The sequence below is a fragment of the Lagenorhynchus albirostris genome, chromosome 14, assembly GCF_949774975.1.
Source record: "Lagenorhynchus albirostris chromosome 14, mLagAlb1.1, whole genome shotgun sequence".
Taxonomy (NCBI): domain Eukaryota; kingdom Metazoa; phylum Chordata; class Mammalia; order Artiodactyla; family Delphinidae; genus Lagenorhynchus; species Lagenorhynchus albirostris.
In genome coordinates, this window is record NC_083108.1 from 37,027,509 (window position 1) to 37,055,389 (window position 27,881).

The 27,881-nt window shown below is 39.5% G+C and overlaps 1 protein-coding gene across 2 annotated transcripts in view; it reads right to left on the minus strand.

Moving 5' to 3' along the window:
- KIAA1328 (KIAA1328 ortholog) overlaps positions 1 to 27,881 on the minus strand; it is a 396,831-nt gene that overhangs the window by 47,683 nt on the left and 321,267 nt on the right. For both annotated transcript variants that reach the window (XM_060121098.1, XM_060121099.1), the window contains exon 10: positions 6,156 to 6,264. In XM_060121098.1, coding sequence (XP_059977081.1) covers positions 6,156 to 6,264 — 109 coding nt within the window. The remainder of the gene's footprint in view (positions 1 to 6,155; positions 6,265 to 27,881) is intronic.

Sequence of the window (27,881 nt, forward strand, 5' to 3'; positions counted from 1 at the left end):
CCAACACAAGATCTGATACATAATAGGCATTCAGTGAATAGTAGCCAGTATTGCCACATATGGTCACCACTCATGTGCTCTATTGTATAGCAGCAATGAGTTCTGCTATTCAAACCTACCACATAAACCCAAGTAGTGCCTGTAAGGCTCTAGTTTGAGGTTTGGGATTTTAATTTAGTTCCTCTTTCTCTACCTTGGAAGGATAGCACATTATGTGCTAGGCACATGAGGGGATCTGGTTAAGTTCTAAAAATATTTGTGTGAATGTACAGGTGAGAAAAAAGTCTGATTTTTTAAAAAAAGGATTTTGTTACAGTTAGGATTCTGGGCACAAGTGCAAGAAAGCGTTGTAATTTGGCTGTTGTGTGTAATAGAAACACAGCACTTCCCCTTCTGTGTAAGACTAAGTTTCTTCCTATCAAGTTATAAAAACAAATTCTAGGGCTTCCCTGGTGGCGCAGTAGTTGAGAGTCCACCTGCCGATGCAGGGGACGCGGGTTCGTGCCCCGGTCCGGGAAGATCCCACATGCCGCGGAGCGGCTGGGCCCGTGAGCCATGGCCGCTGAGTCTGCGCGTCCGGAGCCTGTGCTCCGCAACGGGAGAGGCCACAACAGTGAGAGGCCCGCCTACCGCAAAAAAAAAAGAAAGAAAAAAAAAAAACCAAATTCTAACTCTTAAAGTAAGTTTGTCGGATTCCTACTCTAAATCAGAATTTTATAGGCTTAGTGCCTACACCTAAGAACAAAATTCAAGTTTCACACAGTGTGAGAAAATGAAAAAACAATGAAATTTGGGATGAGAAGAAAGAAAGAAGTAAAAGACATCCAAATAGTTAAGAAGTAAAATTATCTCTTTGAATGACATGGTTTTATATGTAGGAAACCCTAAAGACTCCACACACAAAAAAAACCTGTTAGAACTAATAAATGAATTTGGTGAAGCTGCAGGATACAAAATCAAGATACAAAAATTAGTTGTGTCTCTTTACACCAACAATGATCTATCAGAAAAGGAAATCAAGAAAAAAAATCTCATTTATGATAGCATAAGAAAGAATAAAATACTTGGGAATAAATTTAATCAAGGAGGTGAAAGATTTGTACACTGAAAACTATAAAACGTTGAAGAAAAGAATTGAAAAAGACACAAGTAAATGGAAAGATATCCTGTGTTCATGGATTAAAATAATTAAAATTGTTAAAATAACCATACTACCCAAAGTGATATACAGATTCAATGTAATCTCTAACAAAATTCCAATGAAATTTTTTGTAGAAATAGGAAAAACAACCTTAAAATTCATATGGAACCACAAAAGACTCCGAATAGCCAAAGCAATCTTGAGAAAGAAGAGCAAAGTTGGAGGAATCCCACTTCTTGATTTCAAATTATATTACAAACAGTATGGTACTGGCATAAAAAAAGACACATAGACTCACTGGAGAGAGTCAAGTGCCCAGAAATAAACCCAAGCATAAATGGTCAATTGATTTTCAACAAGGGTGTCAAGATATGCAACGGGGAAAGGATAACCTCTTCAATAAATAGGACAGCATGTGGGAAAACTGAATATCCACATGCAAAAGAATGAAACTGGACCCTCATCTTACACTATACACAAAAATCAACTCAAGGTGGATTAAAGACTGAAATGTAAGATCAGCGACTATAAAACTCCTAGAAGAAGACACAGGGAGAAAGCTCCTGACATTAGCCTTCAAAATGATTTTTTGCGTGTGACACCAAAGGCTCAAGCAACAAAAGCAAAAATAAACCAGTGGGACTACATCAAATAAAAAAGCTTCTGCACCGCAAAGGAGACATTCAACAAAGTGAAATGGCAACCTACAGATTGGGATTCAAATATCTGCAAGCTATACATCTGATAAGGGGTTAATATCCAAAATATATAAGGAACTCTTACAACTCAACAGCAAAAAGCAAAGAGTCTGATAAAAAATGGGCAAAGGACCTGAATAGACATTTTCCCAAAGAAGACATAGAAAAACACTGTCTTCAAGACAGAATTTTAAGTTTTAGATTGCAGGGTACTTGGATCCTTCCAGCCTGGGTTGGCAGAGTGTGGTCTCAGGTTCCCAATATTCTGAGCCTGGGTCCCTCAATCTCAAACTCAGTGGGCAAGGAGTCTCCACAAGCCACCTTCAAGTCAGCCGTGTGTGAACAGTTGCCTGTGAGCATGACTGTGCACTGGGAATTGCTCTATAGAAAGCTCGGCAAGGTGGAAACTTACAGCAAAAATTTCAGAACACATAAAGCGTATGGTCTGACAGCAAAGGAACAAGGTCTTAAAAAAAAAAGAACAAATTAAGCTATTATTTTTTAAAAGTTCCCCAAATAAGCTATTAAGTCCTTCAAAGCACATACACAAATATTTTCCAACCTCCCTCAACAAAAAAACAAGCTCTACAAAATCATCCCTCTTGACATAGCTCAAAAAACAAACCAAACAAGTAAAACAAAAAACATCAACTTGGTGTTGTGATAAAAACGAATCTTTCTGAAAAAACCTAGAGTAGTGAGGTGAACAGTGCTTCCTAGAAATAGGCTAACTACAGTTCCAGTTCCACAAATTCACTAATTGGGCATGATTTGGTGAGATCAGTCTTTCTCTCTTCACATCTCACAGGGAAAAATAAAAAAAGAGGTCAAGAGTACCAGTCTTAACTCTTACGAGTCAGGAAAGAACAGAGAGAAGGAGCCTTAGTAACCTTTTACTTCAGGGGCTGAGCGTGTAAGCCTGCTGCTGCAGGCCTGGTATTTGCCTCTGTCTATCAGTTTGGAAGGAATCATTATTGCGCTGTCATATGACTGAGAGATAGAAACTCCACCGGTATTTTAAAAAGTGACAAGATATCTGTTTCACTGAACAATCCCAGAAGATAGTCTTCATTTTAATATAAAATGTTCCAGATTTACATACCTGAATAGAAAAAAGACACCAACATAGAAAAAATATACTGCATGCAACAGACTTTTCTCCTTGGTCAAATTTGAAATAAAAGATTTGAAGATCCAAAGCTACCTTAATGCAAATATCTGCCTGTTGCAAGTATACTGTTTGATGAAATTGGCATACATCAAGTACAATTAGAAAGCTTATTTATAATGAAGAAATACATAATTCTGCATCTTAATGGGGATGACAATTACAGCTGATGGTTGTTAATTAACGTTAACTTCTTTTGCTCTGGGTCTCAGAGATTTCTTATAAGGTCTGTATGCCGGCAATGGACACAACTAATTCTGCAAGGTACAAAAGGGGTAATTATCAGCAACATTTGTGCTCATAACAAATTCATTGGTAACTTGCCCAGCTCTGGCTCCACATTGGAGACCTGAGGATCAAGTAGAATTGGTAAACTCTGACTCAGTGTCATGGCAGGAAAGGTATTTGTTCAACTTTCTGAGCAAAGGCTCACCTACCCACCAGGTGTTCAGAATGACAGAGAAAAGCCCCTCCGGTTCTCTCTCCTGGTGGAATGGTCTGTGGGTGTTGCCTGTTCCAGGCAAGCAGAAATGCAAGGCATTGTTTAGTTCAGTGGTGCCACCCTCCTGTACCGAGATGCCCACTGTGCTTACTTTCTTGGACAGCTCAGGGGTGTGTGATCTGTATCGGAGGCCGGAAGTAAGATGGAAAGAGAGAAGCACTGCAGGTCTCAGCACAGAAAACTATTATAAAGCCCTCTTTGCTTGTGCTGTAAATTACATATTTATTTTGTTAGCATGAGAGAGATGAATATTTCCACATACAAAGGTGCCCTGCTAAAATCAGGATAAGTGATATTAATGTCCTCTGGTCAGTATTATTGAACCTCGAAAGCAATAAACTTTATGCGTCAATAAATATTACATTTGCAACATAATTAACATTCCTTTACTGTCTCTAGCACTTATTACACATTGTAACCACAAGTCTACAATACATTATTCACATTTGGGGTGTCACCAAGTGATGGATTGCTGTAGGAGAGGCTGTCCTTTAAATAAATCAACAAATAAAAATGCAAATGTTAACATTTTCAGCCACAACTTCTCCCATCTTGAATGCAGAATGAAAATTTCACATTACATTGACACACAGCAGAGAGAACAATTAACAACGTACACTGTGAATGAGAAAGATGACTTTGCCAAGCTAGGTTTTATCACCTGCACATGGACCCACATGGGACTCTTATAGATGCAAGCACTTTTCAGAGAACAAAGGAAACCTGTCGCCCACTGGCATCTATCCCATCCCCATCCTTTTCTGCAGGTCTTGAAAATTCTTGGAATTTAGGGTGGACAGGGAAAGGACTTTTATTCTTGTTCTCCTCAGTACTTTCAAAGGTTTCTTGGAATGAAGAACAACAGGCTTTCCTCTTGCGTTAAGAGTTTATATGTAAAAGCAGTCTATAAAAAATGCCTTTTCTACACTTTGAAATAAAAATAAATCAAATAATCTTGACTCTGAAGTCTGGAAAGCAACCACTGTGCCTTCCTGGTAACTGATTTTCATAGTACTGAATCTTATTTTTTCAACTCTGCACTTTGTATAATAGACTTATAATAGGCCATCAAGCACTTCTAAGGATAAAATCTGGTGTGCTGCACATTGTTTTGTTTAGCCAAATGCTCATTATTTAAGAAGCTTCTGAGAATCTGTATTTAGCTGAACTGCAGCATTAAGAACTAATAGATAAAGAATCCTTTTTTTAAGGTTTGTAGATATGAGTCTTCACAGCAATTTTAACCTGGGCTTGTAAAACTCTACAAAGTTGATATGGCCATTTCAGAAAATGTGTGCTGAGGATGTACTATAAAACCCTTACTGGGGAAACATTTTATTCTTCTTTTTCATGCTTTTCTCTAAACTGAAGTGCAATCATCAAAAACACATTAGAGTAGTGTTAAAGATCTCATTGAAGATCTTAGTGTCAAAGATAGGAAAATTCATTAAGTTTGAAAATCCAGATTGTCTTTCCTCTTTGCCTATAACTCCTCCAAAGAAATCCCTCAAGATGAGCTAGGATGGATCCTCTCTGAGCACAAGCATTCATCCACAATGTTAAGTGGTCCAAGGTGGAAGCCCCATCAACCTTTCAGAGCCACAACTCACTGTAGGTCTTTGGCAAAATGCCATGCATGGTAGCATTAAAAATAAAAGAAAGGAGTAATGGACAAAGAATGTGGTAAACTAGCTAAATTTTCTTTTGACTATGGATGGCTTCCAAAATAGGGACGTTGTCATTGTCAACTATTATAATATTTAAGATCATGGGCTTTGGAGTCCGAAATGCTGGCTCTACCTTTTACTAGCTATGTGACCTTAGGCAAGTCACTCAATCTCTCTGAACCTTAGTTTCCCGATTTTTAAAATGAGTATGATAGTAGTACCACCTCATAGGCTGTGATGAAGATTAAATCAGATAATGCGTACAAAGGGCTGGGCACATAGTAGATGCTTAATAGATGATAGCCATTATTATTATCCTCTGTGTTAAGAGTCATTTCCCAAAAGTTCTTAATTAAGTCTTAAAATCTGTATTTACCTGATAAGATGCTAGGAATTTAAGTGCTCAATCATATCCCCAAGGAAACATAAACCAAGCCCTTTTGGTGTTGATGTTTATATATTCAGCCTTAAATGTATAATATGGGAGTTGGCTTATTAGATATGAGAAATTTTAATAACATAGTTCTTTTCCTGACTCCAGAAAAGGCTGATCAAAGTATTAACTCCTCAAATGTCTCTGGTATAAGTAAATGTTGACAGTCACTTAACTGTAGTACAAAACCCACTACAGTTTTTAATATCAATGAATTCAGTTAGTTAAGCTTACAGTCCAAATGTATAACCATTCCATGATACGTTGGGAAGGACCTGCTGCTAAACAGATTTTTTGATGAAAGGCAGGATTAGCTTTGTGTTTCTGTGGAAATCCTTGTCAATTGCCATTATCAATTAAGGAAAAGCATGCATAAAGGAAAGGGCTCCATGAGTTCAACCTCGTCATATCTAGATGCTTCCAAATAAGGGCCTCTCTCTTGAGTAGGAGGCATTAACAATTGTCAAGATTTTTCAATACTTATTAAATAACTCAAAAAAAGTTCTTATCTGCAGAATATTAAAACAAAGAATCCCTGAAACTTACCGGGGAGTGTCATGTTGCAATGATGCTGTGGTTGTGATTACAAGCTCCTTTTGACTTCCTGTTGTCATAGGAGATGTGGACGCATCTTTTCTAACTTCTGTCATTGTCCCTGCATGAACAATAAAGGAAATAATTTGGGTACTTAATAAAAGGAAAAGTCTATTCTGAGTAATATATTCGTATAGGAATCCCCAAGCTTTAGAAGCAAGCCATTTTCCCCCATGAAATGAAACAATGGCAGATGGAAAACTCAGTGAGTTGTTTTGGTTTTGTAAACATCAGTGATCCATAATATCTTGTTTTTAAAAAAGTGCATTTGTGCAATAACAGACTAACTAGGGATTTTGTTTTTAAACCTGATGGCCTATCAAAGTCCTGCTGATTTGGGTTTTTTGTAAAAATGCCCAAGGAGGTAGACTGGTTTATTTTGTTCCTTTTAACTATCAATATCATAAGAAAAGTTCTTTCCTCTCTTTGACAAAATTGATAATTCCAGCACTTTGTACTTCTACACCCTCCAAATTAAATTGATCCTAACCCCAGAACTTTCAAGGTAGACATAAATCTTGAATATTTCTTTTAAAGAACTCAACACGTAAGATGCTAAACAAGTAAGATGCAAAAACAAGTAAGATGTTAAAACAAGTAAGATGCTCAACTAACCATTCTAGGGTTGATTTGGCCTTTGTTCCTTTCTAGCAATAAATGTTTAGTTGATAATTACTTTCTTCTTCTGGAGTGCTCAAGACTAAGATGGCATGGACAGAAAGACCTTTTGTTTGTTTTATAATTATTATTATTTCTAATAATAAGAAATTTATCCTCCTTTTTAAAAAAATAACAAAATTGCCAACTTTTTATTCATTAAAAATACAATAAGGCTTTTTCACATATCAAATTCTCATGTTATAGCTGGAAGAGACCTTGGACATCATCTCATCCTGCTTCTTATTTGATAGATGCTTTTTGTAGGATGAGCTTCAGTAATGTTTTATTTTTTAAAAAAATTTTATTGGAGTATAGTTGATTTACAATGTTGTGTTAGTTTCTGCTGTACGGCAAAGTGAATTGGTTATACATATACATATATCGACTCTTTTTTAGATTCTTTTCCCATATAGGTCATTACAGAGTATTGAGAAGAGTTCCCTGTGTTATACAGTAGGTCCTTATTAGTTATCTATTTTATATATAGTAGTGTGTATATGTCAATCCCAATCTCCCAATTTATCTCTCTTCCCTGCCTCCCCACTTTCCCCCTTGTAACCATAAGTTTGTTTTCTACATCTGTGACTCTGTTTCTGTTTTGTAAGTTCATTTGTACCATCTTTTTAGATTCCACATATAAGTGATATCATATGATATTTGTCTTTATCTTTCCGACTTGCTTCACTCAGTATGACAATCTCTGGGTCCATCCATGTTGCTGCAAATGGCATTGTTTCGTTCTTTTCCATGGCTGAGTAATATTCCATTGTATATATGTACCACTTCTTCTTTATCCATTCCTCTGTCAATGGACATTTAGGTTGCTTCCATGTCCTGGCTATTGTAAACAGTGCTGCAATGAACACTGGGGTGCATGTATCCTTTTGAATTATGGTTTTCTCAAGGTATAAGCCCAGTAGTGGGATTGCTGGGTCGTATGGTAGTTCTATTTTTAGGTTTTTAAGGAACCTCCATAGTGTTCTCCACAGTGGCTGTATCAAGTTACATTCCCACCAATAGCACAAGAGGGTTCCCTTTTCTCCACATCCTCTCCAGCATTGGTTATTTGCAGACTTTTTGATGATGGCCATTCTGATTGGTGTGAGGTGAGGTATCATTGTAGTTTTGATTTGCATTTCTCTAATAATTAGCAGTGGTGAGAAGATTTTAATGCGCTTTTTGGCCATCTATATGTCTTCTTTGGAGAAATGTCTATTTAGGTCTTCTGCCCATTTTATGATTGGTTTATTTGTATTTTGATAACGAGGTGCATGAGCAGCTTGTATATTCTGGAGATTAATCCCTGGTCAGTTGCTTCATTTGCAAATGTTTTCTAACATGTTTTGGGTTGTCTTTTCTTTCTGTTGATGGTTTCCTTTGCTGTGCAAAAGTTTTAAGTTTCATCAGGTCCCATTCATTTATTTTTGTTTTTATTTTCATTACTCTAGGAGGTGGATCAAAAAAGATATTGCTGCGATTTATGTCAGAGAGTGTTCTGCCTATGTTTTCCTCTAAGAGTTTTATAGTATCTGGCCTTACATTTAGGTCTTTAATCCATTTTGAGTTTATTTTTGTGTATGGTGTTAGGGAGTGTTCTAATTTCATTCTTTTACATGTAGCTGTCCAGTTTTCCCAGCACCACTTACTGAAGAGACTATCTTTTCTCCATTGTATGTTCTTGCCTCCTTTGTCATAGACTAGGTGACCGTAGGTGCATGGGTTTACCTCTGGACTTTCTACCCTGTTCCATTGATCTGTATTTCTGCTTTTGTGCCAGTACCATACTGTTTTGATTACTGTAGCTTTGTAGTATAGTCTGAATTCAGGGAGCCTGATTCCTCCACCTCTGTTTTTCTTTCTCAAGATTGCTTTAACTATTCAGGGTCTTTTGTGTTTCCACACAAATGTAAAATTTTTTATTCTAATTCTGTGAAAAATGCCATTGGTAATTTGATAGGGATTACATTGAATCTGGAGATTGCTTTGGGTAGTCTAGTCATTTTCACAATATTGATTCTTCCAATCCAAGAACATGGTATATCTCTCCATCTGTTAGTGTCACCTTTAAGTTTTTTTTCATCAGTATCTTATAATTTTCTGAGTACAGGTCTTTTGCCTCTTTAGGTAGGTTTATTCCTAGGTATTTTATTCTTTTAGATGCAATGGTAAATGGGATTGTTTTCTTAATTTCTCTTTCTGATCTTTCATTGTTAGTGTATAGGAATGCAAGAGATTTCTGTGTATTAATTTTGTATCCTGCAATTTTACCAAATTCATTGATGAGTTCTAGTAGTTTTCTGGTGCCATCTTTAGGATTTTCTATGTAAAGTATCATGCCCTCTGCAAACAGTGACAGTTTCACTTCTTCTTTTCCAGTTTGTAGCCCTTTTATTTCTTTTTCTTCTCTGATTGCTGTGGCTAGGACATCCAGAACTATATATCTTCTTCACGGATTGATCCCTTGATCATTATGTAGTGTCCTTCATTGTCATTTCTAATTTAAAATTCTATTTTGTCAGATATGAGTATTGCTACTCCAGCTTTCTTTTCATTTCCATTTGCATGGAATATCTTTTTCTAACCCTTCACTTTCAGTCTATATGTGCCTCTAGGTCTGAAGTGGATCTCTTGTAGACAGCATATATATGGGTCTTGTTTTTGTATCCACTCAGCCAGTTTATGTCTTTTGGTTGGAGCATTTAATCCATTTACATTTAAGGTAATTATTGATATGTATGTTCCTATTGCCATTTTCTTAATTGCTTTGGGTTTGTTTTTGTAGGTCTTTTTTCTTCCCTTCCTCTTTTGTTCTCTTCTCTTGTGGCTTGATGACCATCTTTAGTATTGTGTTTGGGTTGCTTTTTCTTTTGTGTGTGTGTTATCTATTGTAGTTTTCTGGTTTGCATTCCCCATGAGCTTTTGAAATAGCAGTCTATATATATACAAGGTTGTTTTAAGTTGCTGGTCTCTTCATTTCAAATGCAATTCCCATTTCCTGCATTTGTACTCTTCTCTGCTCATGGCTGCTGATTTAGATATCATATTTGTGTGTGGATGATCTCCTCCTTTTACTGTATTTTTGCCTCTACCAGTGAGCTTTCCCATTTGTGATTTTCTTATTTCTAGATGTGGCCTCTTTATTTTCCTCCCTCCCTAGAGAAGTTCCTTTAGCATTTGTTGTAAAGCTGGTTTGGTGGTGCTGAATTCTCTTAGCTTTTGCTTCCCTGTAAAGCTTTTGATTTCTCTGTTGAATCTGAATGAGAGCCTTGCTGGGTAGAGTATTCTTGGCTGCAGGTTTTTCCCTTTCATCACTTTAAATATATTGTGCCACTCCCTTCTGGCCTGCAGAGTTCCTGCTGAAAAGTTAGCTGATAACCTTATGGGGATTCCCTTGTATGTTATTTGTTGCTTTTACCTTGTTGATTTTAATATTTTTCCTTTGTATTTAATTTTTGTCAGTTTGATTAATATAATACAATATAATATTATAATTAATATATAATCTCAGGCTCTTTCTCTTTCTCTTCTTCTTCTGGGACCTCTATAATGTGAATATTGGTGAGTTTAATGTTGTCCCAGAGGTCTCTTAAACTGTCTTCATTTCTTTTCATTTGCTTTTCTTTATTCTGTTCTGCAGAAGTGATTTCCACCACTGTGTCTTCCAGCTCACTTATTCGTTCTTCTGCCTCAGTTATTCTGCTATTGATTCCTTCTAGTATATTTTTCATTTCAGTTGTTCATCTCTGTTTGTTTGTTCTTTAAATCTTCTATCTCTTTGTTAAACATTTCTTGTATCTTCTCAGTCTGTCTCCATCCTTTTTCCGAGATTTTGGATCATCTTCACTATCATTACTCTGAATTCTTTTTCAGGTAGATTGCCTATCTCCTCTTCATTTAGTTGTTGTTGTAGGTTCTTTATCTTGCTTCTTCGTCTGCAACAGATTTCTTTGTCATCTCATTTTGTCTAACTTACTGTGTTTGTAGTCTCCTTTCTGCAGGCTGCAGGACTGTAGTTCCTCTTGCTTCTAGTGTCTGCCCCCTGGTGGGTGAGGTTGGTCCAGGGTCTTGTGCAGGCTTCCTGGTGGGAGGGAATGGTGCTTGCCCTTTTGTGGGTGGAGTTGGGTCTTGTCCCTCTGGTGGGCAAGGCCATGTCGGGAGGTGTGTTTTGGGATGGCTGCAAGCTTAGTACGACTTAGTACGACTTGGACAGGCAGCCTGTCTGCTGATGGGTGGGCTCTATTCCTGTCTTGCTGGTTGTTTGGCCTGAGGCATTCCAGCACTGGAACCTGCAGGCTGTTGGGTGGGGCTGGGCCTTGGTGCTGAAATGGGGACCTCTGGGAGAGCTCATGCCAATTAATATTCCCTGGGGCCTCTGCTACTAGCGTCCTCACCCCCACGGTGAGCTATATCCAACCCCTGCCTCCCCACAAGATCCTCCAAGACCTCTAGGTAGGTTTAGCCAGGCTCCTATGGAGGTACTGCTTTGTGCTGGGTCCCAGTGCATTTGAGACCTCGTGTGTGCCCTCCAAGAGTAGAGTCTCCATTTCTCCCAGCCCCGTGGAGCTCCTACACTCAAGCCCCACTGGCCTTCAAGGCTAAATGCTCTGGGGGTTCTTCCTCCCGATCCCAGACCCTTAGACTCTCTTGAAGGGCTATTTTTATATGGGAACGTCCCTGTGTAGCCTGCGTGGGTTTAAGATATATATATATATATATTTTGGTGCAAGGGCTATTTTTAGTATGGATGTCTGCTCCCTCTTTCCTCAGTGTATGCTGGACGTTATCCCCTTGATAGGGGTTTGACTAGTGTTGTGGTGACTAGAGCCTGCCCTGGGTATTGTGTGGGGCCTCCCCTTTGCTCTGTGGTTGTCGGGGTGGGGTCTGCTCCCTAGTTGGAGTAGAGACCCCAGATCTGTTTCTTAGCTGTGTTTCTGATCTATGATGCGAGGTAGGTGGGATTGGAGCAGTCCCACTGGGAGAGAAGCCACTGAGTATTCCTCCTCTGGAGCTGTTCACCTGTGAGCATGCTATGTTGTGTCACCTTCCACCTGTTGTGTGAGCTCACAAGTTACTCTGTTATTGGCACTATTCTCAGCCCCATCTTAACTGTGGGTATGCTGTCAGTTGGCCCTGGAGTCTCTCAGGCGTTGTTTTTACCAGGCCACCAACATAGATACACTGAAGTCACGTCCCAAGATTGTGGTAATCCTGGATCTGGACCCACTGTGGGCACTATGGGGGCAGCTCTAACTCTGACCTGGACCAACCCCTGCATGTACGTGCCCACAAAGTTCACACCTGCTAAAGCCAGACCCACCTCAGTTGCAGGAGCACTTGTTGTCTGTTCAGATGTTCTGCAGGCACTGAGTTTACCAAGCCAGTTGCAGGGTTTTAATCTGTGGTTTGTGCAGGTAAAAGGAGAGATTTCAGCTCTTCTTCCTTAGTCGCACAGCCCCTGGGGCTCAGCCCCACCTCTGCATGTGGGCCATCCATAGGCATCTGCTCCCTGCCCAGTCGAGAGTGGGTGGAGGCGGTGACGGGGGTGCACTGGCATGCTTTGGTGGGAGGGGGCAGAGGTGGCGACTGATGGGGACGTGTGAACCTGCTCCAGCAGGAACCCCTCCTACTGCCTCTGGGGGCGGGGGCCGGAGGGCGGGGAGAGAGGCTGTCATGGTGGCCCTGCCCTTCACATGTCACTTAACAATGGTGCTTCACTTCCATGGTGGTCTGGGCTTCCTCCAGGAGCATTCCCAGTTGTGGAGTTCCTCACTCCCATCCCTTCAGGCTGTCTCCACACAGCCCACAGCACTTCTCTCCCCAGTTCTGCTCTCCAAACCCCACATTCCAGCATCTAGCCCCCGTCCACACCAGCAGACACACAACTCAGGCTGGGGCATGCAGGGCTGTGTCATGGACCATCTGTGTAGGTCTCACTCTGTCCTGCCTGCCACAGACTGGCTGCTGTGCTCTCCTTCAGGCCCCTGACCCTCCCCTTCTGTCTCAGCTGATCTCCCCACTGGCAATGGGGGTTCCCTGGGTGCAGGGACCTCTCCTCTCCTTCAGCTCCTCCCAAAGCCCCCACAGGGTGCAGGTCCCGTCCTGCTTCCTCTTTTCTTTTTTTCCTTTTCTCTTTTCCGTCCCCCCGGTTATGTGGGGATCTTTTCTTATCCTTTTAGGTGTCTGAGGTCTTCTGCTAGTGTTCAGCAGGTGCTCTGTAAGAACTGTTCCATTTGTAGATGTATTCTTGATGCCCCTGTGGGAAGAGGTGAACTCCATGTCCTCCTACTCTGCCATCTTCTCCTTCTCCCCACTGCTTCTTAATATTATTTTCCACATAACACAAAACATTCCTTTTTCTTGGAAGACTATAAAAATCTCATTCAAAATTTTCTTCTGGTTCCTAGGAAACTGTTGCCCAGGCTACTGAAAGAAGTTATTTGGGAAGAGTCACTATTTCTTTGAGAAAAGGGTGAATATTCAAATGACCTGAAATCAGCTTTGGCTCTGGAATACCAGACCAAGAATACCATGTGCTAACTCTGGGAGTGGCATAGTTTAAGTGTGACCAGAGAAAATCAGGCCTGGAGAAGGCAAGAGTCTTATATCTGCAGAGATTAGCATCAGAACAATCACCAAGATCCTTGGTATTCAAAAGTCATACTCAATATTGACTGTTCTCTATCATGTAGAGATATAAAAGACCAGTCATCCAAATGTACAATTCAGACTTATATACAAACCTGTGGGACCTTCAACCTAAACCAGTACTTTCTCATACTGGACACAAACTCCATTAGTTCATACAATGCATTCAGTCAGTAAATGTTTACCAAGTACCTAATGATTCACAGGGGCTGGTGCTAGGATTAATCTCAGGCTTAGTTTATGGAGAGGGGAAGGAAGATGTGAGAGTAAGAAGTGAGATACTGTGAACAATCTGGTAAAGAATCATAAATAACTCAAGGCAGTATAAGGTAATAATAACAGCTAACAGATATAGTATGCTTAGTATGTGCCTGGTACTATTATAAGCCTTTTCCACATACAATGTATTCTCTTAAAAAAAGTAGCTTTATTGAAGTATAATTTGAATACCATAAAATTTACGCCTCTTAAGTGTACAGTTTGATAAATAGTAGTAAATTTATACAGCTATGAAAGCATGGCCACAACCCAGTTTTTAATACTTTTGTCATGAATTTACTTATTCATTTTTGTAATCCAGTTTTAGAATATTTCATCACTTCAAAAATTTCCCTCATGCCCATTTGTAGTCAATCTCTTCTCCCTGTTTGGTCTGCTCCCATTACCCTCCAGCTCTATCTTTATAGTTTTGCCATTTCCAGAAATAGATACTATTTCTTAATATATAATTTACAGATAAGGAAAATAAGCTGTAGGGGACTTAAATGACCTGCCCAAGGTCACAAAGCTAGTAAGTGACCAGCAGTCATATCCAGCCAATCTGATCCCAGGGTTTTTACCATTATGCTATACTGCTGTAAAAAATAATACGAAAAGTCTGAGGAATTAAGAAGTGGGAGAGACCACATCTGGCTGTAGGATTAGGGAAGATCTGATGCAGGAGGTGAACTTTTGAAAGAAAGGAATAAGGAGCATGGAATTAGCAAAAGCATTAAATTAGAAAACCTTAAGGCTAAATAATGTATTCAGGAAATATTTATTGAGCATCACTATGTCCTTTTAGCTTGCTAATCACTTTAAATCACTTTACCTGCATTATCTCATTAATCTTTATAGCAGTCCATAAATTATATTATTGTCCTCAATTTACAGATAAGGAAGTGGAAACTGTGAAAAGGTCAAGCAGCGTGTCCAATATCACATAGGGGCTGGTCGGAACAAGGCTGGGCTTTGAATGCAGTCAAGGTCTATTTGCCTCTGAATTGCAAACTCTTAAACATTGTGTTAGTTGAGCTCTAAAATAAAACAAAGCAGCAACAACAATTAAAAAACCCAAACTGGGACTTCCCTGGCGGTCCAGTGGTTAAGACTCTGTGCTCCCAATGCAGGGGGCATGGGTTCGATCCCTGGTCAGGGAACTAAGATCCTGCGTGCCACATGGTGTGGCCTAAAAAATAAATAAATAAAAATTAAATTAAAAAACAAATAAATGAATAAATTTAAAAAACCCAAACTGATCTTTGGGGAGATTATTCTTGTGGCAGAACTTAGAATAGAGTGGAACAGAGAGAATGAGGCAGGCAAAGCAGTTCACTACGACTACAACTGCTGGGTGGAATCTCGGGTGATAGAAGGGGAAATTAAAATTGGTAATAGGAGGAGAAACAACTGGAAGGGATTTGTGGCTGAGGTGAGAGGGGAGAAGAAATGCCTGGTAGTGATAAGAAGAGAAATATCTTTTTAGTCACTATCATGGAAAACCTGAACATCAGTCTTTTTTTTTTTTTTTTCTGTTTTGATACTTCTGTCAAAAACTTGGTTGAGACAATTGATATTTGATGGGGAAAATTTTAAAAAGAAATTTTAACAGAGCGTGCAGGGACTTCTATGTACTTCAGGAGTACGTAGAATTATGAGGAATCCCTCATAATTGCAGGCACAATAATGTATGTATACATGCTCATTCATTTTTCTGGGTAAAGAGACCATAGTTTTCATTATATTCTGAAAGGGACCCCAAAAAGTTAAGAATGATTGCTCTAAGGCATAGGGCAAGTTTATTCCTTTTTCTTAATTCTATAAGCTCTATTCCTTATTAAGTTTCCAGAAAGCTATATGTCAGCTTTTAATTATATTTGTTCCTTCTATAAAATTTGATTTAATATTAAGTATACCAACAATTACATAGTTAATGCATATTCATAGAATGACATATCTCTCTATATTTATACACACACAGACACACACACACACACACACACACACACACAACCACACCCACACAAACACAATGTACACATTTTAAAAATAAAAGTGCTGGTAAGACTATCATCCACTAAGCAGATAAATCTCATGTATAAATGCATATGTTTATATATATGTAAATATATGTGAATATATTTATGTAAATAAACACACATATATTTTTGCATACACAGATGGAATTGAACATAATGGATCATGTCCCATTTATATAGAGCTGGTGGTATGTCTGCTCATCCATCAATCGACATCTCATGATAAGAGAACTTCTTAGAGTTAACATTGAAGAAAACTCTGTTTCTTGACCCTTTGTTTCATTTTGCATTTTTAAAATAGCTGAGCTATATTATAGCATTCAGTTTAGTTTAAAGAATAAATGATAAAGAAAATACCAGGGTGAGCCCTTTCTAGATCAAGAAATAAAATACTGGCAGCATACAACCCGGAAGCATCACCAATACCCATTCCTGATTACAATCTCTTCTCACATCCAAGAGCCAGCCACTATTCTCATAAGTACTCCCTTTCTATTCTCTATAGTTTTACCACTTATGTGTGCATCCCAAAATGTGATTTAGTTTTGACACTTTTGAACTTTATACAAATAGAAATATACTGTATATATTCTTTTTGAGACTTTTTTTGCTCAGTATTATGTCTGTGAAATTGACCTGTGTTGATGATTTACGTAGCTGCAGTTTGTGTTCTTTGCTATATAGTATTCCACTGTATGCATTTATGACTTTTTATCCACTCTGTGATTGATGGACATTTGGAATATTTCTGGTTTGGGGCTAATGTGAATAATGCTGCTGTGACAGAGGCCGCTAGTTATCCACCAAAACACACTCTTCCCTTCTTCCGGGCTACACAGCTAGATTATATTCCTCAGTCTTCCCTGTAATTACGTATGGTCAGGTGGAAAACTAGTGGGCACTGCGTGGGCCATTTCAGGCCTGTCCTATAAAAACCTTGAAGCCTTTCACATGCACTCTTCCAGACCCTTCCTACTCTTTGTTGACCTGCTATGGCAGGGCCAACAGTTTCTTACACAAACTCTTTTAGAAAACAAAGGAGGAAAAAAAGACTTCCTGACTCATTAAAAAAGAAAACTGGTGAAATACACATTTACCATTTTAATCATTTTAATGTGTACAATTCACTGGCAATAGGTGCATTATAATGAATGTTGTAAAACCATTGCCACGCTCTAGTTCCATAACTTTTTCATCACTCTAAATGGAAACCCTGTACCAATTAAGCAGTCATTCTCCTTTTTCCCCTCCTCCTGAGCCCCTGTGAACCACTAATTTCTTTTGTCTATTCTGGATATTCCATATAAGTAAAATCATACAACATGATTCCATCAACATGGCCTTTTGTATCTGGCTACTTTCACTTAGCAAAATGTTTTCAAGGTTCATCCACATTGTAGCATATATCAGAAGTTTATTCCTTCTTGTGGTTAAATTATATTCCACTGTATGTATATATTGCATTTTGTTTATACATTCATCTGTTCAGGGACATTTGCGTTGTTCCCACCTTTTGGATATTATGAATAGAGTTGTTATGATCATTTCTGTACAAGATTTGCTTGAAAGCATTTTGTCAATTACTTTGGGTATAAACTTATGAGTGGAACTGATGAGTTATATGGTAATACTGTTTAATGTATTGAGGAATCACCAAAGTGTTTTCCACAATGGCTCCATAATTTTAAAGTTCTAGCAGCAATGTATGAGGGTTCTGCTTTCTCTGCATCCTCTCTAACTTATTTTACATTTTAAAAATTATAACAATCGTAGTGGGTGTTAAAGTGGGTATCTTATTCAATTGGATTTCCCTAACGATTAGGGATGTTGAACATCATTTCATGCTTGTTGGCCATTTGTACATCTTCTTCAGAGAAATGTCTTTTAATGTACTTTGCCCAGTTTTTAAATGGGTTGTCTTTTTGTTTTTGAGTTGTAATAGTTCTTTATATATTCTGGATACCAGACCCATGTAAGATACATGATTTTCAAATTTTTAACCCACTCTGTAGACTATCTTTTCATTCTCTTGATAGTGTTCTTTGGCACAAAATTTTTAATTTTCATGAAATCAAATTAATCTGTTTTTTCTTTTGGTTGCTTGTGTTTTTGGTGTCAAACCTAAGAAACCACTGCCTAATCCAAGGTCCCGAAGATCTGCACCTATGTGTTCTCTGAAGAGCTTTATAGTTTTAGCTCTTATACTTAGGTCTTTGATTCACTTTGAGTTAATTTTTATATATGGTATGAGGTATACAAATGAAGGATCCAACTTCATTTTTTTCACATGTGGATAGCCAGTTGTCCCAGCATCACTTGTTGAAAAGACTATTCCTTCCCTATTGAATTGTCACAGCACTCCTGTCAAAAATCAATTGTATCAACTATCTATCTATCTACCTACCTACCTACCTACCTACCTACCTATCTATCTATCTCTAGCTATCTCCTTATATCAGTACCACACTGTTTCGATTACTGTACCTTTGTAGTAAGTTTTGAAGTGACGAAGTTTGAATCCTCCAACTTTGTTCTTCTTTTTGTTTTTGCGATACATGGGCCTCTCACTGTTGTGGCCTCTCCCGTTGCAGAGCACAGGCTCCGGATGCGCAGGCTCAGCGGCCATAGCTCACAGGCCCAGCTGCTCCACAGCATGTGGGATCTTCCTGGACCGGGGCACGAACCCGTGTCCCCTGCATCGGCAGGTGGGCTCCCAACCACTGCGCCACCAGGGAAGCCCTGATCTTCTTTTTCAAGACTGTGTTAGCTATTGGGAACCCTTGCAATTCTTTATGAGTTTTAGGATCAGCTTTTCCATTTCTGCAAAAAAGTGTTGTTGGGATTTTGATAGGAATTGCACTGAATCTGTAGGCCAACTTGCGGAGTACTGCCATCTTAAGAATAGTAAGTCTTCAAATCCATGACCGTGGGATGTCTTTCCATTTACGTCTTCTTTAATTTGTTGCAGCAATATTTTGTACTGTTCAGTGTACAAGTCTTGCACTCAGTTAAATTTATTGCTAGGTATTTTATTGTTTTGATGCTGTTATAAATGGAATTGTTTCCCTGTTCTTTTTCATTAGTTCATTACTAGTGTATAGAAACACAATGGATTTTTGTGTTAAATTCTTTGCTGAAACTTTGCTAAATTCATTTATTAGCTCTAAAAGTTTTTGTGCAATTAGCTGTAGTAGTTTTTGGTTTTCTTTTGCATTCTCTAGGATTTTCTATATATAAAATCATGTCATCTGCTAATGCAGTTTAACTTCTTCCTTTCCAACTTGAATATGTTTTATTTCTTTTTCTTGCCTAATTTTTCTGTCTAGAATTTCCAGTAAAATGTTGAATAGAATTGGCAAAAGTGGGAATACTTAGCTTGTTCCTGATCTTAGAGGAAAAACTTGCAGTCTTTCACAATTGAAAATGACATTAGCTTTGGGTTTTTCATAGATGCCCTTCATCTTGTTGAAGAAGTCCCTGCTACTCCTATTTTATTATTGTTTCTATCATGGAGTGTTGAATTTTGTCAAATGTTTTTTCTGTGTTAAGATGATCATATTTTTTCTTTTTATTAATATGGTATATTGTATTGATTGATTTTCATATGTTGAAGTAGCTTTGAATTCCTGGGCTAAATCCTATTTGGTCATGATATATAATCCTTTGCTGCATGTGGTTGCTGCATTCAGTTTGTTATCATTTTGTTGAGGATATTTTCATCTATATTCACAAGGGATTTTGGTCTGTAGTTTTCTTGTGATGTCTTTGGCTCTGGTATCAGACTAATGCTGGTCTCATTTTTATTTATTTATTTATTTAACATCTTTATTGGTGTATAATTGCTTTACAATGGTGTGTTAGTTTCTGCTTTATAACAAAGTGAATCAGTCATACATAAACATATGTTCCCATATGTCTTCCCTGTTGCGTCTCCCTCCCTCCCACCCTCCCTATCCCACCCCTCCAGGCTGTCACAAAGCACCGAGCCAATATCCCTGTGCCATGCGGCTGCTTCCCACTAGCTATCTACCTTACTACGTTTGTTAGTGTGTATATGCCCATGACTCTCTCTCGCCCTGTCACAGCTCACCCTTCCCCCTCCTCATAACCTCAAGTCCGTTCTCTAGGAGGTCTGCGTCTTTATTCCTGCTTTACCCCTAGGTTCTTCATGACATCTTTTTTCTTAAATTCCATATATATGTGTTAGCATACGGTATTTGTCTTTTTCTTTCTGACTTACTTCACTCTGTATGACAGACTCTAGGTCTATCCACCTCATTACAAATAGCTCAATTTCGTTTCTTTTTATGGCTGAGTAATATTCCATTGTATATATGTGCCACATCTTCTTTATCCATTCATCCGATGACGGGCACTTAGGTTGTTTCCATCTCCGGGCTATTGTAAATAGAGCTGCAATGAACAATTTGGTACATGACTCTTTTTGAATTTTGGTTTTCTCAGGGTATATGCCCAGTAGTGGGATTGCTGGGTCATATGGTAGTTCTAGTTGTAGTTTTTTAAGGAACCTCCATACTGTTCTCCATAGTGGCTGAACCAATTCACATTCCCACCAGCAGTGCAAGAGTGTTCCCTTTTCTCCACACCTTCTCCAGCATTTATTGTTTCTAGATTTTTTGATGACGGCCATTCTGACTGGTGTGAGATGATATCTCATTGTAGTTTTGATTTGCATTTCTCTAATGATTAATGATGTTGAGCATTCTTTCATGTGTTTGTTGGCAGTCTGTGTATCTTCTTTGGAGAAATGTCTATTTAGGTATTCTGCCCATTTTTGGATTGGGTTGTTTGTTTTCTTGTTATTGAGCTGCATGAGCTGCTTGTAAATTTTGGAGATCAATCCTTTGTCAGTTGCTTCATTTGCAAATATTTTCTCCCATTCTGAGGGTTGTCTTTTGGTCTTGTTTATGGTTTCCTTTGCTGTGCAAAAGCTTTGAAGTTTCATTAGGTCCCATTTGTTTAATTTGTTTTTATTTCCATTACTCTAGGAGGTGGGTCAGAAAGGATCTTCCTGTGATTTATGTCATAGAGTGTTCTGCCTATGTTTTCCTCTAAGAGTTTGATAGTTTCTGGCCTTACATTTAGGTCTTTAATCCATTTTGAGCTTATTTTTGTGTACGGTGTTAGGGAGTGATCTAATCTCATACTTTTACATGTACCTGTCCAGTTTTCCCAGCACCACTTATTGAAGAGGCTGTCTTTTCTCCACTGTACATTACTGCCACCTTTATCAAAGATATGGTGTCCATATGTGCATGGGTTTATCTCTGGGCTTTCTATCCTGTTCCATTGATCTATCTTTCTGTTTTTGTGCCAGTACCATACCGTCTTGATAACTGTAGCTTTGTAGTATAGTCTGAAGTCAGGGAGCCTGATTCCTCCAGTTCCTTCTTTCGTTCTCAAGATTGCTTTGGCTATTCGGGGTCTTTTGTGTTTCCATACAAATTGTGAAATTTTTTGTTCTAGTTCTGTGAAAAATGCCAGTGGTAGTTTGATAGGGATTGCATTGAATCTATAGATTGCTTTGGGTAGTAGAGTCATTTTCACAATGTTGATTCTTCCAATCCAAAAACATGGTATATCTCTCCATCTATTTGTATCATCTTTAATTTCTTTCATCAGTGTCTTATAATTTTCTGCATACAGGTCTTTTGTCTCCTTAGGTAGGTTTATTCCTAGATATTTTATTCTTTTTGTTGCAGTGGTAAATGGGAGTGTTTTCTTGATTTCACTTTCAGATTTTTCATCATTAGTATATAGGAATGCCAGAGATTTCTGTGCATTAATTTTGTATCCTGCCACTTTACCAAATTCATTGATTAGCTCTAGTAGTTTTCTGGTAGCATCTTTAGGGTTCTCTATGTATAGGATCTTGTCATCTGCAAACAGTGACAGCTTTACTTCTTCTTTTCCGATTTGGATTCCTTTTATTTCCTTTTCTTCTCTGATTGCTGTGGCTAAAACTTCCAAAACTATGTTGAATAAGAGTGGTGAGAGTGGGCAACCTTGTCTTGTTCCTGATCTTAGTGGAAATGCTTTCAGTTTTTCACCATTGAGGAGAATGTTTGCTGTGGGCTTGCCATATATGGCCTTTATTATGTTGAGGAAAGTTCCCTCTATGCCTACTTTCTGCAGGGTTTTTATCATAAATGGGTGTTGAATTTTGTCAAAAGCTTTCTCTGCATCTATTGAGATGATTATATGGTTTTTCTCCTTCAATTTGTTAATATGGTGTATCACATTGATTGATTTGCGTATATTGAAGAATCCTTGCATTCCTGGAATAAACCCCACTTGATCATGGTGTATGATCCTTTTAATGTGCTGTTGGATTCTGTTTGCTAGTATTTTGTTGAGGATTTTTGCATCTATGTTCATCAGTGATATTGGCCTATAGTTTTCTTTCTTTGTGACATCCTTGTCTGGTTTTGGTATCAAGGTGATGGTGGCCTCGTAGAAGGAGTTTGGGAGTGTTCCTCCCTCTGCTATATTTTGGAAGAGTTTGAGAAGGATAGGTGTTAGCTCTTCTCTAAATGTTTGATAGAATTTGCTTGTGAAGCCATCTGGTCCTGGGCTTTTGTTCGTTGGAAGATTTTTAATCACAGTTTCAATTTCAGTGCTTGTGATTGGTCTGTTCATATTTTCTATTTCTTCCTGATTCAGTCTTGGCAGGTTGTGCATTTCTAAGAATTTGTCCATTTCTTCCAGATTGTCCATTTTATTGGCATAGAGTTGCTTGTAGTAATCTCTCATGATCTCTTTTATTTCTGCAGTGTCAGTTGTTACCTCTCCTTTTTCATTTCTAATTCTATTGACTTGAGTTTCTCCCTTTTTTTCTTGATGAGTCTGGCTAGTGGTTTATCTATTTTGTTTATCTTCTCAAAGAACCAGCTTTTAGTTTTATTGATCTTTGCTATTGTTTCCTTCATTTCTTTTTCATTTATTTCTGATCTGATTTTTATGATTTCTTTCCTTCTGCTAGCTTTGGGGTTTTTTTGTTCTTCTTTCTCTAATTGCTTGAGGTGCAAGGTTAGGTTGTTTATTTGAGATGTTTCCTGCTTCTTAAGGTGGGCTTGTATTGCTATAAACTTCCCCCTTAGAACTGCTTTTGCTGCATCCCACAGGTTTTGGGTCGTTGTGTCTCCATTGTCATTTGTTTCTAGGTATTTTTTGATTTCCTCTTTGATTTCTTCAGTGATCACTTCATTATTAAGTAGTGTATTGTTTAGCCTCCATGTGTTTGTATTTTTTACAGATCTTTTCCTGTAATTGATATCTAGTCTCATGGTGTTGTGGTCAGAAAAGATACTTGATACAATTTCAATTTTCTTAAATTTACCAAGGCTTGATTTGTGACCTAAGATATGATCTATCCTGGAGAATGTTCCATGAGCACTTGAGAAAAATGTGTATTCTGTTGTTTTTGGATGGAGTGTCCTATAAATATCAATTAAGTCCATCTTGTTTAATGTATCATTTAAAGCTTGTGTTTCCTTATTTATTTTCATTTTGGATGATCTGTCCATGGGTGAAAGTGGGGTGTTTAAGTCCCCTACTATGAATGTGTTACTGTCGATTTCCCCTTTTATGGCTGTTAGTGTTTGCCTTATGTATTGAGGTGCTCCTATGTTGGGTGCATGAATATTTACAATTGTTATATCTTCTTCTTGGATCAATCCCTTGATCATTATGTAGTGTCCTTCTTTGTCTCTTTTAATAGTCCTTAATTTTTGTGATATGAGAATTGCTACTGATTTTGTCTGATATGAGAATTGCTACTCCAGCTTTCTTTTGGTTTCCATTTGCATGGAATATCTTTTTCCATCCCCTTACTTTCAGTCTGTATGTGTCTCTAGGTCTGAAGTGGGTCTCTTGTAGACAGCATATATAAGGGTCTTGTTTTTGTATCCATTCAGCTAATCTGTGTCTTTTGGTGGGAGCATTTAGTCCATTTACATTTAAGGTAATTATTGATATGTATGTTCCTATTCCCATTTTCTAAATTGTTTTGGGTTCGTTATGATAGGTCTTTTCCTTCTCTTGTGTTTCTTGCCTAGAGAAGATCCTTTAGCATTTGTTGTAAAGCTGGTTTGGTGGTGCTGAACTCTCTCAGCTTTTGCTTGTCTGTAAAGGTTTTAATTTCTCCATCAAATCTGAATGAGATCCTTGCTGGGTAGAGTAGTCTTGGCTGCAGGTTTTTCTCCTTCATCACTTTCAGTATGTCCTGCCACTCCCTTCTGGCTTGTAGGGTTTCTGCTGAGAGATCAGCTGTTAACCTTATGGGGATTCCCTTATGTGTTATTTGTTGTTTCTCCCTTGCTGCTTTTAATATGCTTTCTTTGTATTTAATTTTTGACAGTTTGATTAATATGTGTCTTGGCATATTTCTCCTTGTATTTATCTTGTATGGGACTCTCTGTGCTTCCTGGACTTGATTAACTATTTCTTTTCCCATATTAGGGAAGTTTTCAACTATAATCTCTTCAAATATTTCCTCAGTCCCTTTCTTTTTCTCTTCTTCTTCTGGAACCCCTATAATTCGAATGTTGGTGCGTTTAATGTTGTCCCAGAGGTCTCTGAGACTGTCCTCAGTTCTTTTCATTCTTTTTTCTTTATTCTGCTCTGCAGTAGTTATTTCCACTATTTTATCTTCCAGGTCACTTATCCGTTCTTCTGCCTCAGTTATTCTGCTATTGATCCCATCTAGAGTACTTTTAATTTCATTTATTGTTTTGTTCATCGTTGCTTGTTTCATCTTTAGTTCTTCTAGGTCCTTGTTAACTGATTCTTGCATTTTGTCCAATCTATTGTCCATTCTATCTCCAAGATTTCGGATCAACCTTACTATCATTATTCTGAATTCTCTTTCAGGTAGACTGCCTATTTCCTCTTCATTTGTTAGGTTTGGTGCATTTTTATCTTGCTCCTTTATCTGCTGTGTGTTTTTCTGTCTTCTCATTTTGCTTATCTTACTATGTTTGGGGTCTCCTTTTTGCAGGCTGCAGGTTCGTAGTTCCTCCTGTTTTTGATGTCTGTCTCCAGTGGCTAAGGTTGGTTCAGTGGGTTGTGTAGGCTTCCTGGTGGAGGGGACTAGTGCCTGTGTTGTGGTGGATGAGGCTGGATCTTGTCTCTCTAGTGGGCAGGTTCACGTCTGGTGGTGTGTTTGGGGGTGTCTGTGGCCTTATTATGATTTTAGGCAGCCTCTCTGCTAATGGGTGGGGTTGTTTTCCTGTTTTGCTAGTTGTTTGGCATAGGTTTTCCAGCACTGTGGCTTGCTGGTCGTTGAGTGAAGCTGGGTGCTGGTGTTAAGATGGAGGTATCTGGGAGATTTTCGCCATTTGATATTATGTGGAGCTGGGAGGTCTCTTGTTGACCAGTGTCCTGAAGTTGGCTCTCCTACCTCAGAGGCAGAGCCCTGCCTCCTGGCTGGAGCACCAAAAGCTTTTCATCCACACGGCTCAGGATAAAAGGGAGAAAAAGTAGAGGGAATTAGTAGAAGTATGAGGAAAGAAAGAAGGAAAGGAGGGTAGGAAGGAAGGAAGAAAGAAAGAAGCAAAGAAGGAAAGAAGGCAAGAAGGAAAGAAAGGAGGGAGGGAGGGAGGGAGGAAGGAAGGAGGGAAAGAAGGAAAAAAGAAAGAAGGAAGATACAGTAAAAATAAAATAAAGTATAATAAAGTTATTGAATTAAAAAATTCTTATTTAGAAAAAAAAAAGGGACGGATAGAACCTTAGGACAAATGTTGGAAGCAAAGCTATACAGACAAAATCTTACACAGAAGCATACACATACACCCTCACTAAAAGAGGTAAATGGGGAAAAATCATAAATCTTGCTGTCAGAGACCACCTCCTCAATATGGGATGATTCGTTGTCTAAAGGTGGGAAGGAAGGATGGAAAGAAAGAAAGAAAGAAAGAAAGAACGAAGGTAAAGTATAATAACGTTATTAAAGTTAATTATTAAGAAAAAAATAAAAAAAAAACAAACATGGACGGATAGAACCCTAGGACAAATGGTGGAAGCAAGACTATACAGACAAGATCTCACACAGAAGCATACACATACACATTCACAAAAAGAGGAAAAGGGAAAAAATCATAGATCTTGCTCCTAAAGTCCACTTCCTTAATTTGGGATGATTGGTTGTCTATTCAGGTATTCCAGAAATGCAGGGTATATCAAGTTGATTGTGGAGCTTTAATCCGCTGCTTCTGAGGCTGCTGGGAGAGATTTCCCTTTCTCTTCTTTGTTCTCACAGCTCCCAGGGCTCAGCTTTGGATTTGGCCCTGCCACTGCGTGTAGGTCGCTGGAGGGCGTCTGTTTTTTGCTCAGACAGGATGGGGTTAAAAGAGCCGCTGATTGGGGGCTCTGGCGCACTCAGGCCGTCGGGGACGGAGGGGCACAGAGTGCGGGGCGGGCCTGCGGTGGCAAAGGCCGGTGTGACTTTGCACCAGCCTGAGGCGCGCTGTGCGCTCTCCCGGGGAAGTTGTCCCTGGATCCCGGGAACCTGGCAGTGGCGGGCTGCACAGGCTCCGCGGAAGAGGGGTGTGGAGAGTGACCTGTGCTCGCACACAGGCCCCTTGGTGGCGGCAGCAGCAGCCTTAACGTCTCCCGCCCGCCTCTGGGGTCCGCGCTTTTAGCCGCGGCTTGCGCCCGTCTCTGGATTCCGCGCTTTCAGCCACGGCTCGCGCCCGTCTCTGGGTTCCGCGCTTTCAGCCGTGGCTCGCGCCCGTCTCTGGATTCCGCGCTTTTAGCCGCGGCTCGCGCCCGTCTCTGGATTCCGCGCTTTCAGCCGCGGCTCGCGCCCGTCTCTGGGGTCCGCGCTTTCAGCCGCGGCTTGCGCCCGTCTCTGGGGTTCGCGCTTTTAGCCGCGGCTCGCGCCTGTCTCTGGAGTTCCTTTAAGCAGCTTTCTTAAACCCCTCTCCTCACGCCCCAGGAAACAAAGAGGGAAGGAAAAGTCTCCTGCCTCTTCGGCAGGTGCAGGCTTTTCCCCGGACTCCCTCCCGGCTAGCTGTGGTGCACTAACCCCTTCAGGCTATGTTCAAGCCGCCAACCCCAGTCCTCTCCCTGCGCTCCAGCCTCAGCTCGCAGCCCCGCCCGCCCCGGCGGGTGAGCAGACAAGCCTCTCGGGCTGGTGAGTCCCGGTCGGCACCGATCCTCTGTGCGGGAATCTCCCCGCTTTGCCCTCCGCACCCGTTGCTGTGCACTCCTCCGCGGCTTCGAAGCTCCCCCCTCCGCCCCCTGCAGTCTCCGCCCGCGAAGGGGCTTCCTAGTGTGTGGAAACTTTTCCTCCTTCACAGCTCCCTCCCACTGGTGCAGGTGCCGTCCCTATTCTTTTGTCTCTGTTTTTTCTTTTTTTCTTTTGCCCTACCCAGGTACGTGGGGAGTTTCTTGCCTTTTGGGAGGTCTGAGGTCTTCTGCCAGCCTTCAGTAGGTGTTCTGTAGGAGTTGTTCCACGTGTAGATGTATTTCTGGTGTATCTGTGGGGAGGAAGGTGATCTCCGCGTCTTACTCCTTCGCCATCTTCCGCCTTCCTCTGCTGGTCTCATTTTAATGATTGAGTAAGTGTTCCTTCCTCTTCTATTTTTTGGGAAGAGTTTGAAAACAATTTGTGTTAATTCTTCTTTAATATTTGGTAGAATTCACCAGTGAAGCCATCTGGTCCTGGGCTTGCCTTGTTGGGAGTTTTTTGATTACTGATTTAATCTCTTTACTTGTTATAGGTCTATTCAGATGTTCTACTTTTCTTGAGTCAGTTTTGGTAGTTTGTGTATTTTTAGGAATGTTTCCATTTCATCTAGGTTTGTTGCCTTTTGGTTGTCTACTGTTTGTCTCAACTGTTATTTTTTACCCCAGGCGGCAGTGCTCATTTGGCTTTCAGTGTTTTCAAAGAATGTCCTACATGTAACGCTTCTCTGTCCTGAAAAAGTCCAGAGGTAGGAAAAACAAAGGCAGTCTCCTTGTATCAGTCTTTTGGGAAATCCACAGACAGGTTGAAACAGACAAACACAACTCCTTGAGAATAAGGTCTGCTTCCTCTGGGACCAGGTACTCA